Source organism: Oncorhynchus nerka, linkage group LG22 (assembly GCF_034236695.1).
Source record: "Oncorhynchus nerka isolate Pitt River linkage group LG22, Oner_Uvic_2.0, whole genome shotgun sequence".
NCBI lineage: Eukaryota > Metazoa > Chordata > Actinopteri > Salmoniformes > Salmonidae > Oncorhynchus > Oncorhynchus nerka.
Genome location: NC_088417.1, coordinates 9,610,130 through 9,626,809, shown reverse-complemented (window position 1 = coordinate 9,626,809; position 16,680 = coordinate 9,610,130). Strand labels below are relative to the sequence as shown.

At 49.9% G+C, this 16,680-nt stretch overlaps 1 protein-coding gene across 1 annotated transcript in view; it reads right to left on the bottom strand.

Annotated features, from left to right (window-relative positions):
- LOC115120811 (serine/threonine-protein kinase 17A-like) overlaps window positions 1-16,680 on the bottom strand; it is a 67,662-nt gene that overhangs the window by 4,148 nt on the left and 46,834 nt on the right. The window contains exons 3-6 of the mRNA XM_065006901.1: window positions 12,328-12,472; window positions 1,217-1,343; window positions 1,051-1,099; window positions 287-466 (exon numbers count right to left, since the gene is read on the bottom strand). Coding sequence (XP_064862973.1) covers window positions 287-466; window positions 1,051-1,099; window positions 1,217-1,343; window positions 12,328-12,472 — 501 coding nt within the window. The remainder of the gene's footprint in view (window positions 1-286; window positions 467-1,050; window positions 1,100-1,216; window positions 1,344-12,327; window positions 12,473-16,680) is intronic.

Sequence of the window (16,680 nt, the reverse complement as noted above, 5' to 3'; positions counted from 1 at the left end):
TTAGATATAGGACATACACTTCAAAACCTTATTCCTTATGACATTTTTTTGACTGCATTGTTTTGCATTTATGAATGTGCTATTCAATGTGTTTCTTTGGGTTACAGTAGTAAATGCCAAATTCAATATTTTATCAAATACTTGTTAAATATAGATTTTTTTTATACCTACAATTCTGAATTCTAAATCAAATAGCTAAATGATCCATTGTATGACCTTCTTAAAACAATTCCATATGTCAGCTTAGAACCCCCTCCCCCCCCCCCCCAATGACCACATTACTCACTGGGGTTCTTTGACGAGCAGGAGCTTGATGAAGGCGATGGCGGCCTGGTCTACATGCTCCAGCTCGTCCTCCTGGTAACTGACATTGATCTGGGAGATGTTGAGGAAGGTCTCCTGCTTGTCCTCCCCCAGGAAGGGAGAGGTACCTGTCAGCATCACGTAGGTCAGCACCCCAATACTCCTGGTAGATACATACAGTGGCAAACAGTTAGACAGATATATATGTATATATACAATATATGACCAAAAGTATATGGACACCCCAATGCTCGTACAACATCTCATTCCAGAATCATGGGCATTAATATGGAGTTGGTCCTCCCCTTTGCTGCTATAACAGCCTCCACTCTTCTAGGAAGGCTTTCTACTAGATGTTGGAAAATTGTTGCTATAACAGCCTACACTCTTCTGGGAATGCCTTCCACTAGATGTTGGAACATTGCTGCTATAACAGCCTCCACTCTTCTGGGAAGGCCTTCCACTAGATGTTGGAACATTGCTGCTATAACAGCCTCCACTCTTCTGGGAAGGCTTCATCCATCGCTCCACAAAAGCCACGGCAACTATATCAAGGTCTCAGAGCGAGTTACGTCACCGACTGAAACGCTATTAACACGCACACTGCTAACTAGCTAGCCATTTCACATCGGTTACATCTCGGGAGTTGATAGGCTTGAAGTCATAAACAGCTTCAAGCCTATCATGAAGAGCTGCAGGCAAAGGTTTAAGAACAACTGCACTAAGATACTGTGAAAGGTCACTTACCACATGTCTGTTGCTGTGCTAATTGGTTCGTAATTAAGGATTTCTGGAGCTGCAAAAGAAAAAATGACTTTTTAACTATCCCTCTGAAGACTTGGAGTGACCATGATAGTCATAACAACATGGCCGCCGGTCAGGTCAGGGGTTGTGTGTTCGCTGCTCTACTCACCCACATACTCCGGGGTCCCCATGATCTCTCTGAGCTCCTGACTGCTGCTCACCATCCTGGACAGACCAAAGTCCACAATCTTGATGTCCCCCAGAGGAGCATCGCAGGTCAACAGAATGTTCTGGGGCTGGAGAGAAGAGCAGCGTGACAGCAGCATTAGAGAGGAGGTCTAGTGGGGACTATAGAGAGTAGGTCTAGTGGGGACTAACTGTACAGCAGCATTAGAGAGGAGGTCTAGTGGGCTCTATAGAGAGTAGGTCTAGTGGGGACTAACTGGACAGCAGCATTAGAGAGGAGGTCTAGTGGGGACTAACTGGACAGCAGCATTAGAGAGGAGGTCTAGTGGGGACTAACTGGACAGCAGCATTAGAGAGGAGGTCTAGTGGGGACTAACTGGACAGCAGTATTAGAGGAGGTCTAGTGGGGACTATAGAGAGGAGGTCTAGTGGGGACTAACTGGACAGCAGCATTAGAGAGGAGGTCTAGTGGGGACTATAGAGAGGAGGTCTAGTGGGGACTAACTGGACAGCAGAATTAGAGAGGAGGTTTAGTGGGGACTAACTGGACAGCAGAATTAGAGAGGAGGTCTAGTGGGGACTAACTGGACAGCAGAATTAGAGAGGAGGTTTAGTGGGGACTAACTGGACAGCAGAATTAGAGAGGTTTAGTGGGGATTAACTGGACAGCAGCATTAGAGAGGAGGTCTAGTGGGGATTAACTGGACAGCAGAATTAGAGATGAGGTTTAGTGGGGACTAACTGGACAGCAGCATTAGAGAGGAGGTCTAGTGGGGACTACCTGGACAGCAGTATAGAGAGGAGGTCTAGTGGGGATTAACTGGACAGCAGCATTAGAGAGGAGGTCTAGTGGGGACTAACTGGACAGCAGAATTAGAGAGGAGGTCTAGTGGGGACTAACTGGACAGCAGCATTAGAGAGGAGGTCTAGTGGGGACTAACTGGACAGCAGCATTAGAGAGGAGGTCTAGTGGGGACTAACTGGACAGCAGCATTAGAGAGGAGGTCTAGTGGGGACTAACTGGACAGCAGCATTAGAGAGGAGGTCTAGTGGGGACTAACTGGACAGCAGCATTAGAGAGGAGGTCTAGTGGGGACTAACTGGAGAGCAGCATTAGAGAGGAGGTCTAGTGGGGACTAACTGGACAGCAGAATTAGAGAGGAGGTTTAGTGGGGACTAACTGGACAGCAGAATTAGAGAGGAGGTCTAGTGGGGACTAACTGGACAGCAGAATTAGAGAGGAGGTCTAGTGGGGACTAACTGGACAGCAGCATTAGAGAGGAGGTCTAGTGGGGATTAACTGGACAGCAGAATTAGAGAGGAGGTTTAGTGGGGACTAACTGGACAGCAGCATTAGAGAGGAGGTCTAGTGGGGACTAACTGGACAGCAGCATTAGAGAGGAGGTCTAGTGGGGACTAACTGGACAGCAGCATTAGAGAGGAGGTCTAGTGGGGACTAACTGGACAGCAGCATTAGAGAGGAGGTCTAGTGGGGACTAACTGGACAGCAGCATTAGAGAGGAGGTCTAGTGGGGACTAACTGGACAGCAGCATTAGAGAGGAGGTCTAGTGGGGACTAACTGGACATTAGGATGTCTAGTGGGGACTAACTGGACAGCAGCATTAGAGAGGAGGTCTAGTGGGGACTAACTGGACAGCAGCATTAGAGAGGAGGTCTAGTGGGGACTAACTGGAGAGCAGCATTAGAGAGGAGGTCTAGTGGGGACTAACTGGACAGCAGCATTAGAGAGTAGGTCTAATGGGAGTAACTGGACAGCAGCATTAGAGAGGAGGTCTAGTGGGGATTAACTGGACAGCAGAATTAGAGAGGAGGTTTAGTGGGGACTAACTGGACAGCAGCATTAGAGAGGATGTCTAGTGGGGACTAACTGGACAGCAGCATTAGAGAGGATGTCTAGTGGGGACTAACTGGACAGCAGCATTAGAGAGGAGGTCTAGTGGGGATTAACTGGACAGCAGCATTAGAGAGGAGGTCTAGTGGGGACTAACTGGAGAGCAGCATTAGAGAAGAGGTCTAGTGGGGACTAACTGGACAGCAGCATTAGAGAGGAGGTCTAGTGGGGATTAACTGGACAGCAGCATTAGAGAGGATGTCTAGTGGGGACTAACTGGACAGCAGCATTAGAGAGGAGGTCTAGTGGGGATTAACTGGACAGCAGCATTAGAGAGGAGGTCTAGTGGGGACTAACTGGACAGCAGCATTAGAGAGGAGGTCTAGTGGTGACTAACTGGACAGCAGCATTAGAGAGAGGAGTGGGGTCTAGACAGCATAATTGGAGGACTAACTGGACAGCAGCATTAGAGAGGAGGTCTAGTGGGGGGCAGCATTAACTGGACTAACAGCAGCATTAGAGAGGAGGTCTAGTGGGGACTAACTGGACAGCAGTATAGAGAGGAGGTCTAGTGGGATTAACTGTACAGCAGCATTAGAGAGGAGGTCTAGTGGGGACTAACTGGACAGCAGCATTAGAGAGGAGGTCTAGTGGGGACTAACTGGACAGCAGCATTAGAGAGGAGGTCTAGTGGGGATTAACTGGACAGCAGCATTAGAGAGGAGGTCTAGTGGGGACTAACTGGACAGCAGCATTAGAGAGGAGGTCTAGTGGTGACTAACTGGACAGCAGTATAGAGAGGAGGTCTAGTGGGGACTAACTGGACAGCAGCATTAGAGAGGAGGTCTAGTGGGGACTAACTGGACAGCAGTATAGAGAGGAGGTCTAGTGGGATTAACTGTACAGCAGCATTAGAGAGGAGGTCTAGTGGGGACTAACTGGACAGCAGCATTAGAGAGGATGTCTAGTGGGGACTAACTGGACAGCAGCATTAGAGAGGAGGTCTAGTGGGGACTAACTGGACAGCAGCATTAGAGAGGAGGTCTAGTGGGGATTAACTGGACAGCAGCATTAGAGAGGAGGTCTAGTGGGGTCTAACTGTACAGCAGCATTATAAAGGAGGTCTAGTGGGGACTAACTGGACAGCAGCATTAGAGAGGTCTAGTGGGGACTAACTGGACAGCAGCATTAGAGAGGAGGTCTAGTGGGGACTAACTGGACAGCAGCATTAGAGAGGAGGTCTAGTGGGGACTAACTGGACAGCAGCATTAGAGAGTAGGTCTAGTGGGGACTAACTGGACAGCAGCATTAGAGAGGAGGTCTAGTGGGGACTAACTGGACAGCAGCATTAGAGAGGAGGTCTAGTGGGGACTAACTGGACAGCAGCATTAGAGAGGAGGTCTAGTGGGGATTAACTGGACAGCAGCATTAGAGAGGAGGTCTAGTGGGGACTAACTGGACAGCAGCATTAGAGAGGATGTCTAGTGGGGACTAACTGGACAGCAGCATTAGAGAGGAGGTCTAGTGGGGACTAACTGGACAGCAGCATTAGAGAGTAGGTCTAATGGGAGTAACTGGACAGCAGCATTAGAGAGTAGGTCTAGTGGGGTCTAACTGTACAGCAGCATTATAAAGGAGGTCTAGTGGGGACTAACTGGACAGCAGCATTAGAGAGGAGGTCTAGTGGGGACTAACTGGACAGCAGCATTAGAGAGGAGGTCTAGTGGGGACTAACTGGACAGCAGCATTAGAGAGGAGGTCTAGTGGGGACTAACTGGACAGCAGCATTAGAGAGGAGGTCTAGTGGGACTAACTGGACAGCAGCATTAGAGAGGAGGTCTAGTGGGGACTAACTGGACAGCAGCATTAGAGAGGAGGTCTAGTGGGGACTAACTGGACAGCAGCATTAGAGAGGAGGTCTAGTGGGGATTAACTGGACAGCAGCATTAGAGAGGAGGTCTAGTGGGGACTAACTGGACAGCAGCATTAGAGAGGAGGTCTAGTGGGGACTAACTGGACAGCAGCATTAGAGAGGAGGTTTAGTGGGGACTAACTGGACAGCAGCATTAGAGAGGAGGTCTAGTGGGGACTAACTGGACAGCAGCATTAGAGAGGAGGTCTAGTGGGGACTAACTGGACAGCAGCATTAGAGAGGAGGTCTAGTGGGGACTAACTGGACAGCAGCATTAGAGAGGAGGTCTAGTGGGGACTAACTGGACAGCAGCATTAGAGAGGAGGTCTAGTGGGGACTAACTGGACAGCAGCATTAGAGAGGAGGTCTAGTGGGGACTAACTGGACAGCAGCATTAGAGAGGAGGTCTAGTGGGGACTAACTGGACAGCAGCATTAGAGAGTAGGTCTAATGGGAGTAACTGGACAGCAGCATTAGAGAGTAGGTCTAGTGGGGATTAACTGGACACTGCAGCATAGAGAGCAGCATTTAAAGGAGGAGGTTTAGTGGGGACTAACTGGACAGCAGCATTAGAGAGGATGTCTAGTGGGGACTAACTGGACAGCAGCATTAGAGAGGATGTCTAGTGGGGACTAACTGGACAGCAGCATTAGAGAGGAGGTCTAGTGGGGATTAACTGGACAGCAGCATTAGAGAGGAGGTCTAGTGGGGACTAACTGGAGAGCAGCATTAGAGAAGAGGTCTAGTGGGGACTAACTGGACAGCAGCATTAGAGAGGAGGTCTAGTGGGGACATTAACTGGGGACTAAGCAGCATTAGAGAGGATGTCTAGTGGGGACTAACTGGACAGCAGCATTAGAGAGTAGGTCTAATGGGAATAACTGGACAGCAGCATTAGAGAGTAGGTCTAGTGGGGTCTAACTGTACAGCAGCATTATAAAGGAGGTCTAGTGGGGACTAACTGGACAGCAGCATTAGAGAGGAGGTCTAGTGGGGACTAACTGGACAGCATAATTAGAGAGGAGGTTTAGTGGGGACTAACTGACAGCAGCAGCAGCATTAGAGAGGAGGTCTAGTGGGGACTAACTGGACAGCAGAATTAGAGAGGAGGTCTAGTGGGGACTAACTGGACAGCAGCATTAGTGGGGATTAACTGGACAGCAGCATTAGAGAGGATGTCTAGTGGGGACTAACTGGACAGCAGCATTAGAGAGGAGGTCTAGTGGGGATTAACTGGACAGCAGCATTAGAGAGGAGGTCTAGTGGGGACTAACTGGAGAGCAGCATTAGAGAGGAGGTCTAGTGGGGACTAACTGGACAGCAGCATTAGAGAGGAGGTCTAGTGGGGATTAACTGGACAGCAGAATTAGAGAGGAGGTTTAGTGGGGACTAACTGGACAGCAGCATTAGAGAGGATGTCTAGTGGGGACTAACTGGACAGCAGCATTAGAGAGGAGGAGTGGGGTCTAGTGGGGACTAACTGGACAGCAGCATTAGAGAGGAGGTCTAGTGGGGACTAACTGGACAGCAGCATTAGAGAGGAGGTCTAGTGGGGACTAACTGGACAGCAGCATTAGAGAGGAGGTCTAGTGGGGACTAACTGGACAGCAGCATTAGAGAGGAGGTCTAGTGGGGACTAACTGGACAGCAGCATTAGAGAGGAGGTCTAGTAGGAGAGGGGATTAACTGGACAGCAGCATTAGAGAGGAGGTCTAGTGGGGACTAACTGGACAGCAGCATTAGAGAGGAGGTCTAGTGGGGACTAACTGGACAGCAGCATTAGAGAGGAGGTCTAGTGGGGACTAACTGGACAGCAGCATTAGAGAGGAGGTCTAGTGGGGACTAACTGGACAGCAGCATTAGAGAGGAGGTCTAGTGGGGACTAACTGGACAGCAGCATTAGAGAGGAGGTCTAGTGGGGACTAACTGGACAGCAGCATTAGAGAGGAGGTCTAGTGGGGACTAACTGGACAGCAGCATTAGAGAGGAGGTCTAGTGGGGATTAACTGGACAGAATTAGAGAGGAGGTTAGTGGGGACTAACTGACAGCAGCATTAGAGAGGAGGTCTAGTGGGGACTAACTGGACAGCAGCATTAGAGAGGAGGTCTAGTGGGGACTAACTGGACAGCAGCATTAGAGAGGAGGTCTAGTGGGGACTAACTGGACAGCAGCATTAGAGAGGAGGTCTAGTGGGGATTAACTGGACAGCAGCATTAGAGAGGTCTAGTGGGGACTAACTGGACAGCAGCATTAAAGAGGATGTCTAGTGGGGACTAACTGGACAGCAGCATTAGAGAGGAGGTCTAGTGGGGACTAACTGGACAGCAGCATTAGAGAGTAGGTCTAATGGGAATAACTGGACAGCAGCATTAGAGAGTAGGTCTAGTGGGGTCTAACTGTACAGCAGCATTATAAAGGAGGTCTAGTGGGGACTAACTGGACAGCAGCATTAGAGAGGAGGTCTAGTGGGGACTAACTGGACAGCATAATTAGAGAGGAGGTTTAGTGGGGACTAACTGGACAGCAGCATTAGAGAGGAGGTCTAGTGGGGATTAACTGGACAGCAGAATTAGAGAGGAGGTTTAGTGGGGACTAACTGGACAGCAGCATTAGAGAGGATGTCTAGTGGGGACTAACTGGACAGCAGCATTAGAGAGGAGGTCTAGTGGGGACTAACTGGACAGCAGCATTAGAGAGGAGGTCTAGTGGGGACTAACTGGACAGCAGCATTAGAGAGGAGGTCTAGTGGTGACTAACTGGACAGCAGTATAGAGAGGAGGTCTAGTGGGGACTAACTGGACAGCAGCATTAGAGAGGAGGTCTAGTGGGGACTAACTGGACAGCAGCATTAGAGAGGAGGTCTAGTGGGGATTAACTGGACAGCAGCATTAGAGAGGAGGTCTAGTGGGGACTAACTGGACAGCAGCATTAGAGAGGATGTCTAGTGGGGACTAACTGGACAGCAGCATTAGAGAGGAGGTCTAGTGGGGACTAACATTAGAGAGGAGGTCTAGTGGTAGACTGGACAGCAGCATCTAGACTAAGACAGCAGCATTAGAGAGGAGGTCTAGTGGGGACTAACTGGACAGCAGCATTAGAGAGTAGGTCTAGTGGGGACTAACTGGACAGCAGCATTATAGAGGTCTAGTGGGGACTAACTGGACAGCAGCATTAGAGAGGAGGTCTAGTGGGGACTAAAATGACAGCAGCATTAGAAAGGACATCTAGTGGGGACTAACTGGAGAGCAGCATTAGAGAGTAGGTCTAGCGGGGACTAACTGGACAGCAGCATTAGAGAGGAGGTCTAGTGGGGATTAACTGGACAGCAGAATTAGAGAGGAGGTCTAGTGGGGACTAACTGGACAGCAGCATTAGAGAGGAGGTCTAGTGGGGATTAACTGGACAGCAGAATTAGAGAGGAGGTTTAGTGGGGACTAACTGGACAGCAGCATTAGAGAGGATGTCTAGTGGGGACTAACTGGACAGCAGCATTAGAGAGGAGGTCTAGTGGGGATTAACTGGACAGCAGCATTAGAGAGGTCTAGTGGGGACTAACTGGACAGCAGCATTAGAGAGGAGGTCTAGTGGGGACTAACTGGACAGCAGCATTAGAGAGGTCTAGTGGGGACTAACTGGACAGCAGCATTAAAGAGGATGTCTAGTGGGGACTAACTGGACAGCAGCATTAGAGAGGAGGTCTAGTGGGGACTAACTGGACAGCAGCATTAGAGAGTAGGTCTAATGGGAGTAACTGGACAGCAGCATTAGAGAGTAGGTCTAGTGGGGTCTAACTGTACAGCAGCATTATAAAGGAGGTCTAGTGGGGACTAACTGGACAGCAGCATTAGAGAGGAGGTCTAGTGGGGACTAACTGGAGAGCAGCATTAGAGAGGAGGTCTAGTGGGGACTAACTGGACAGCAGCATTAGAGAGGAGGTCTAGTGGGGATTAACTGGACAGCATAATTAGAGAGGAGGTTTAGTGGGGACTAACTGGACAGCAGCATTAGAGAGGAGGTCTAGTGGGGACTAACTGGACAGCAGCATTAGAGAGGAGGTTTAGTGGGGACTAACTGGACAGCAGCATTAGAGAGGAGGTTTAGTGGGGACTAACTGGACAGCAGCATTAGAGAGGATGTCTAGTGGGGACTAACTGGACAGCAGCATTAGAGAGGAGGTCTAGTGGGGATTAACTGGACAGCAGCATTAGAGAGGAGGTCTAGTGGGACTAACTGGACAGCAGCATTAGAGAGGAGGTCCAGTGGGGACTAACTGGACAGCAGCATTAGAGAGGAGGTCTAGTGGGGACTAACTGGACAGCAGCATTAGAGAGGAGGTCTAGTGGGGACTAACTGGACAGCAGCATTAGAGAGGAGGTCTAGTGGGGACTAACTGGACAGCAGCATTAGAGAGGAGGTCTAGTGGGGACTAACTGGACAGCAGCATTAGAGAGGAGGTCTAGTGGGGACTAACTGGACAGCAGCATTAGAGAGGAGGTCTAGTGGGGACTAACTGGACAGCAGCATTACTAAGAGGAGGTCTAGTGGGGACTAACTGGACAGCAGCATTAGAGAGGAGGTCTAGTGGGGACTAACTGGACAGCAGCATTAGAGAGGAGGTCTAGTGGGGACTAACTGGACAGCAGCATTAGAGAGGAGGTCTAGTGGGGACTAACTGGACAGCAGCATTAGAGAGGAGGTCTAGTGGGGACTAACTGGACAGCAGCATTAGAGAGGAGGTCTAGTGGGGACTAACTGGACAGCAGCATTAGAGAGGATGTCTAGTGGGGACTAACTGGACAGCAGCATTAGAGAGGTCTAGTGGGGTCTAGCATTAGAGAGGAGGTCTAGTGGGGACTAACTAACTGGACAGCAGCATTAGAGAGGAGGTCTAGTGGGGACTAACTGGACAGCAGCATTAGAGAGGAGGTCTAGTGGGGACTAACTGGACAGCAGCATTAGAGAGGAGGTCTAGTGGGGACTAACTGGACAGCAGCATTAGAGAGGAGCATTAGCATTAGAGAGGAGGTCTAGTGGGGACTAACTGGACAGCAGCATTAGAGAGGAGGTCTAGTGGGGACTAACTACAGCAGCATTAGAGAGGAGGTCTAGTGGGGACTAACTGGACAGCAGCATTAGAGAGGAGGTCTAGTGGGACTAACTGGACAGCAGCATTAGAGAGGAGGTCTAGTGGGGACTAACTGGACAGCAGCATTAGAGAGGAGGTCTAGTGGGACTAACTGGACAGCATCATTAGAGAGGAGGTCTAGTGGGACTAACTGGACACTACCATTAGAGAGGAGGTCTAGTAGGGACTAACTTGGACAGCAGCATTAGAGAGGAGGTCTAGTGGGGAATAACTGGACAGCAGCATTAGAGAGGAGGTCTAGTGGGGACTAACTGGACAGCAGCATTAGAGAGGAGGTCTAGTGGGGACTAACTGGACAGCAGCATTAGAGAGGAGGTCTAGTGGGGACTAACTGGACAGCAGCATTAGAGAGGAGGTCTAGTGGGGACTAACTGGACAGCAGCATTAGAGATGAGTTCTAGTGGGGACTAACTGGACAGCAGCATTAGAGAAGAGGTCTAGTGGGGACTAACTACAGCAACATTACAGAGGTCTAGTGGGACTAACTGGACAGCAGCATTAGAGAGGAGGTCTAGTGGGGACTAACTGGACAGCAGCATTAGAGAGGAGGTCTAGTGGGACTAACTGGACAGCAGCATTAGAGAGGAGGTCTAGTGGGGACTAACTGGACAGCAGCATTAGAGAGGAGGTCTAGTGGGGACTAACTGGACAGCAGCATTAGAGAGGAGGTCTAGTGGGGACTAACTGGACAGCAGCATTAGAGAGGAGGTCTAGTGGGGACTAACTGGACAGCAGCATTAGAGAGGAGGTCTAGTGGGGACTAACTGGACAGCAGCATTAGAGAGGAGGTCTAGTGGGGACTAACTGGACAGCAGCATTAGAGAGTAGGTCTAGCGGGGACTAACTGGAGAGCAGCATTAGAGATGTCTAGTGGGGACTAACTGGACAGCAGCATTAGAGAGGAGGTCTATTGGGGACTAAATGGACAGCATTAGAGAGGAGGTCTAGTGGGGACTAACTGGACAGCAGCATTAGAGAGGAGGTCTAGTGGGGACTAACTGGACAGCAGCCTTAGAGAGGAGGTCTAGTGGGGACTAACTGGACAGCAGCATTAGAGAGGAGGTCTAGTGGGGACTAACTGGACAGCAGCATTAGAGAGGAGTTCTAGTGGGGACTAACTACAGCAGCATTAGAGAGGAGGTCTAGTGGGGACTAACTGGACAGCAGCATTAGAGAGGAGGTCTAGTGGGACTAACTGGACAGCAGCATTAGAGAGGAGGTCTAGTGGGGATTAACTGGACAGCAGCATTAGAGAGGAGGTCTAGTGGGACTAACTGGACAGCAGCATTAGAGAGGAGGTCTAGTGGGGATTAACTGGACAGCAGCATTAGAGAGGAGGTCTAGTGGGACTAACTGGACAGCATCATTAGAGAGGAGGTCTAGTGGGACTAACTGGACACTAGCATTAGAGAGGAGGTCTAGTAGGGACTAACTTGGACAGCAGCATTAGAGAGGAGGTCTAGTGGGGACATTAACTGGACTAACTGGACAGCAGCATTAGAGAGGAGGTCTAGTGGGGACTAACTGGACAGCAGCATTAGAGAGGAGGTCTAGTGGGGACTAACTGGACAGCAGCATTAGAGAGGAGGTCTAGTGGGGACTAACTGGACAGCAGCATTAGAGATGAGTTCTAGTGGGGACTAACTGGACAGCAGCATTAGAGAAGAGGTCTAGTGGGGACTAACTACAGCAACATTACAGAGGTCTAGTGGGACTAACTGGACAGCAGCATTAGAGAGGAGGTCTAGTGGGGACTAAGTGGACAGCAGCATTAGAGAGGAGGTCTAGTGGCGACTAACTGGACAGCAGCATTAGAGAGGAGGTCTAGTGGCGACTAACTGGACAGCAGCATTAGAGAGGAGGTCTAGTGGGGACTAACTGGACAGCAGCATTAGAGAGGAGGTCTAGTGGGGACTAACTACATGGACCTCTTGAACATCTAAAACTAGATCGAAAGTACAGTATATATGTTCAGATAAATGGCTTTTTCTGCTACACAGATTTCTTTTGACAAAGAAATCGACCCCCCCCCGCATTCAGCCTTCCTCTGAATGTTTTAATCGCGACGTGGTGAACGTTGATGAATGGTTGGACCCCAGGAAGAGCAGCTGCTGCCTTTGTAACAGCTAATGGGGATCCTAATAAAATAAGGTAAAGCGTCTAACAGGGGTCAGGGACTGACCTTGATGTCCAGGTGCACCACGTTGTTCCTGTGGAGGAAGGAGACTCCCTCTAGGATCTGTCTCAACAGCCTCTTAATGTCCTCCTCTTTGAAGGCCTCGTCCCTCTCAGCTACACACTGGTGAAAGATCTCCCCTCCGGCTGCACTGTGGACACACATACAGACTGGTGAAAGATCTCATCTTGTCTGATTTGTCAGGCTTGCTATCTGCTGGTGTGCATTGGAAGACCTCAAGTACAAAACACATCTCTGCATTGAAGTCACATAGACCTCAAGGACAAAACACACATCTTACATGTACAAACAGCCAAACCTTTCATTTTGCATTTCACTACTCTGTCTCGGTCTATAGTGTCTGGACCTTGACCAGTGGTTTGCTGTGTTGTGTGGGAGTCTTGGATAACCTGATTGATGACTTTGTTTCTCCTGAGTGGTGGTTATGGTTAATGCTGCCTTACAGCTAGCGTAACCGGTGTGGGCTAGTAGCGTTTCAATCGGTGACGTCACTCGCTCTGAGACCTAGTTTCCCTTGCTCTGGAGCGATAGGTAACGGTGCTTGGTGGGAGGCCGGTGCTGATGTGTTCAGAGGTTCCCTGGTTGGAGCCCAGGATGGGGCAAGGAGAGGGATGGAAGCATTACTGTTAAACTAGGTCTGGACTGTAGCTTTAGGTATACAATGATGTATCATATATAGTGCATTCAGAAAGTATTCAGACCCCTTCACTTTTTGTTACTTTACAGCTTTATTCTAAAATGGATTAAATACATGTTTTCCTCATCAGTCTACACACAATACCCCATAATGACAAGGCAAAAACATGTTTTTAGAAAATAATAATATTAAAAATAGAAACAAAAATACCTTATTTACATAAGTATTAAGACCCTTTGCTATGAGACTCTAAATTAAATTCAGGTGCATCCTGTTTCCATTGATCATCCTTGAGATGTTTCTACAACTTGATTGGAGTCCACCTGTGGTAAATTCAATTGATTGGACATGATTTGGAACGGGACACAGCTCTCTATATAAGGTCCCACAGTTGACAGTGCATGTCAGAGCAAAAACCAAGCCATGAGGTCGAAGGAATTGTCCGTAGAGCTCTGAGACAGGATTGTGTCCAGGCACATATCTGGGTAAGGGTACAAAAAATGTCTGCAGCATTCAAGAACACAGTTTCCTCCATCCTTCTTAAATGGGAGAAGTTAGGAACCACCAAGACTCTTCCTACAACTGTCCACCCAGCAAAACTGAGCAATTGGGGGAGAAGGGCTTTGGTCAGGGAGGTGACAAAGAACTCAATGGTCACTCTGACAGAGCTCCAGAGTTCTTCTGTGGAGATGGGAGATCCTCCCAGAAGGACAACCATCTCTGCAGCTCTCCACCAATCAGGCCTTTATGGTAGTGGCCAGACAGAAGCCACTCCTCAGTAAAAGGCACATGACAGCCTGCTTGGAGTTTGACAAAATGCACCTAAAGACTCTCAGACCATGAGAAACAAGATTCTCTGGTCTGATGAAACCAAGATTGAACTCTTTGGCCTGAATGCCAAGACTCAAGTCTGGAGGAAACCTGGCACCATCCCTACGGTGAAGCATGGTGGCAGCATCAAGTTGGGGGGATGTTTTTCAGCAGAAGGAACTGGGAGACTAGTCAGGATCGAGGCAAAGTTGAATGGAGCAAAGTACAGAGAGATCCGTGATAAAAACCTGCTCCAGAGCGCTCAGGACATCATACTGGGGCGAAGGTTCACCTTCCAACAGGACAATGACCCTAAGCACACAGCCAAGACAATGCAGGAGTTGCTTCGGGACAAGTCTCTGAATGTCCTTGAGTGGCCCAGCCAGAGCCGGGACTTGAACCCGATCGAACATCTCTGGAGAGACCTGAAAATCCTGACCCACCATTTGGGCAAAGAAACTTCCCCAGCTACTTTAAAGCTTAAAAAAAATGTAAAAATCTGAATGTTGTTAGCCGCTTGGTACCAAAACAACAGAGCTGATTAAACTGAAGACCAGTATAAGGTGGGACAGCAGACAAGTTCAACTGGCAGAAAAAAAGTCATTAGACAATACGGCACAGAACCAAAACGCTTCCCGGTGTCCCACCTTATACAGTTTCTCCGATTTCGCTGTCTCTCTGTATTATCCACAGACACAGAGGGCTTAAAACGGTTCCTCTGTTATCAGGGCCAGTAATTATAGCCTAGTGCTTCCAGTTGGGCCTCTAACCACTGAGTCCACCAGGGTCAAGAAGGAATAGAAATCTGGCAGATTCATAACTAGGTGATTGCGGTTTTGGATGATGAGAGCACGTCTGGCCAGTCGGTATACTACTGTGGTGTGGTACTGTAGGGCCGAGTGTTCAACGCCCATCTAATCTGAGGGCACGTACACGCGCCACACTCATGAACTGTTAATGCCAAGATGTCACACACACACATATCACATGAGCAAAAAAACGTTCTTGGAATTTCTACGATTTAGAAATAGCTCTCAGTGCAGCAGGTTGGACTCAATAACTGGGTCCAGAGAACAGGATGCTCTGCCTTGTCTAACAGTGTATCAGGGATCCACTTTTATCTGTCCTATCTTTTATGACCGGGCGACAGTCAGTGGGTGACCTGGCGACAGCCAGTAGGTGACCTGGTGACAGCCAGTAGGTGACCTGGTGACAGCCAGTGGGTGACAGTCAGTGGGTGACCTGGCGACAGCCAGTAGGTGACCTGGCGACAGCCAGTAGGTGACCTGGTGACAGCCAGTAGGTGACCTGGTGACAGCCAGTAGGTGACCAGGGGAGAGTCAGTAGGTGACCGGGCGACAGTCAGCGGGTGACAGTCAGTGGGTGACCGGGCGACAGTCAGTGGGTGACCGGGCGACAGTCAGTGGGTGATCGGGCGACAGTCAGTGGGTGACCGGGCGACAGTCAGTGGTTGACCAGGTGACAGTCAGTGGGTGACAGTCAGTGGTTGACCAGGTGACAGTCAGTGGGTGACCAGGTGACAGTCAGTGGGTGACCAGGTGACAGTCAGTGGGTGACCTGGTGACAGTCAGTGGGTGACCAGGTGCGGGTCAGTGGGTGACCAGGTGACAGTCAGTAGGTGACCAGGTGACAGTCAGTGGGTGACCTGGCGACAGCCAGTGGGTGACCTGGTGACAGCCAGTAGGTGACCTGGTGACAGCCAGTAGGTGACCTGGTGACAGCCAGTAGGTGACCAGGTGACAGTCAGTAGGTGATAGTCAGTAGGTGACCAGGTGACAATCAGTAGGTGACCAGGTGACAATCAGTAGGTGACCAGGAGAGTTAGTAGGTGACCAGGAGAGTCAGTAGGTGACCAGGAGAGTCAGTAGGTGACCGAGCAACAGTCAGCGGGTGACAGTCAGCGGGTGACGTGGCGACAGTCAGTGGGTGACATGGCGACAGTCAGTGGGTGACCGGGCGACAGTCAGTGGGTGACCGGGCGACAGTCAGTGGGTGACCGGGCGACAGTCAGTGGGCGACAGTCAGCAGGTGACCTGGTGACAATCAATAGGTGGCCAGGTGACAGCCAGTGGGTGACCAGGTGACAGTCAGTGGGTGACCAGGTGACAGCCAGTGGGTGACCTGGTGACAGTCAGTGGGTGACCTGGTGACAGTCAGTGGGTGACCTGGTGACAGTCAGTGGGTGACCTGGTGACAGTCAGTGGGTGACCTGGTGAGAGTCAGTAGGTGACCAGGTGAGAGTCAGTAGGTGACTGGGTGACAGTCAGTAAGATGACCTGGTGACCGTTAGTAAGATGACTAGGTGACGAGGTGACAGTCAATAGGTGACCAGGTGACAATCAAAAAGTGACCTGGTGACAGTCAGTAGGTGACAGTCAGTAGGTGACCAGGTGACAGTCAGTAGGTGACAGTCAGTAGGTCACCAGGTGACAGTCAGTAGGTGACTGGGTGACAGTCAGTATGTGACTGGGTGACAGTCAGTAGGTGACGAGGCAACAGTCAGTAGGTGACCTGGTGACAATCAATAAGTGACCTGGTGACAATCAATAAGTGACCTGGTGACAGTCAGTAGGTGACCAGGTGACAGTCAGTAGGTGACAATCAATAGGTGACCTGGTGACAGTCAATAGGTGACCTAGTGACAGTCAATAGGTGACAGTCAGTAGGTGACCAGGTGACAGTCCGTAGGTCCGTAGGTGACTAGGTGACAGTCAGTAGGTGACCAGGTGAGAGTCAGTAGGTGACCTGGTGACAGTCAGTAGGTGACCTGGTGACAGTCAGTAGGTGACCTGGTGACAGTCAGTAGGTGACAGTCAGTAGGTGACTAGGTGACAGTCAGTAGGTGACCATTTGACAGCCAATAGGTGACC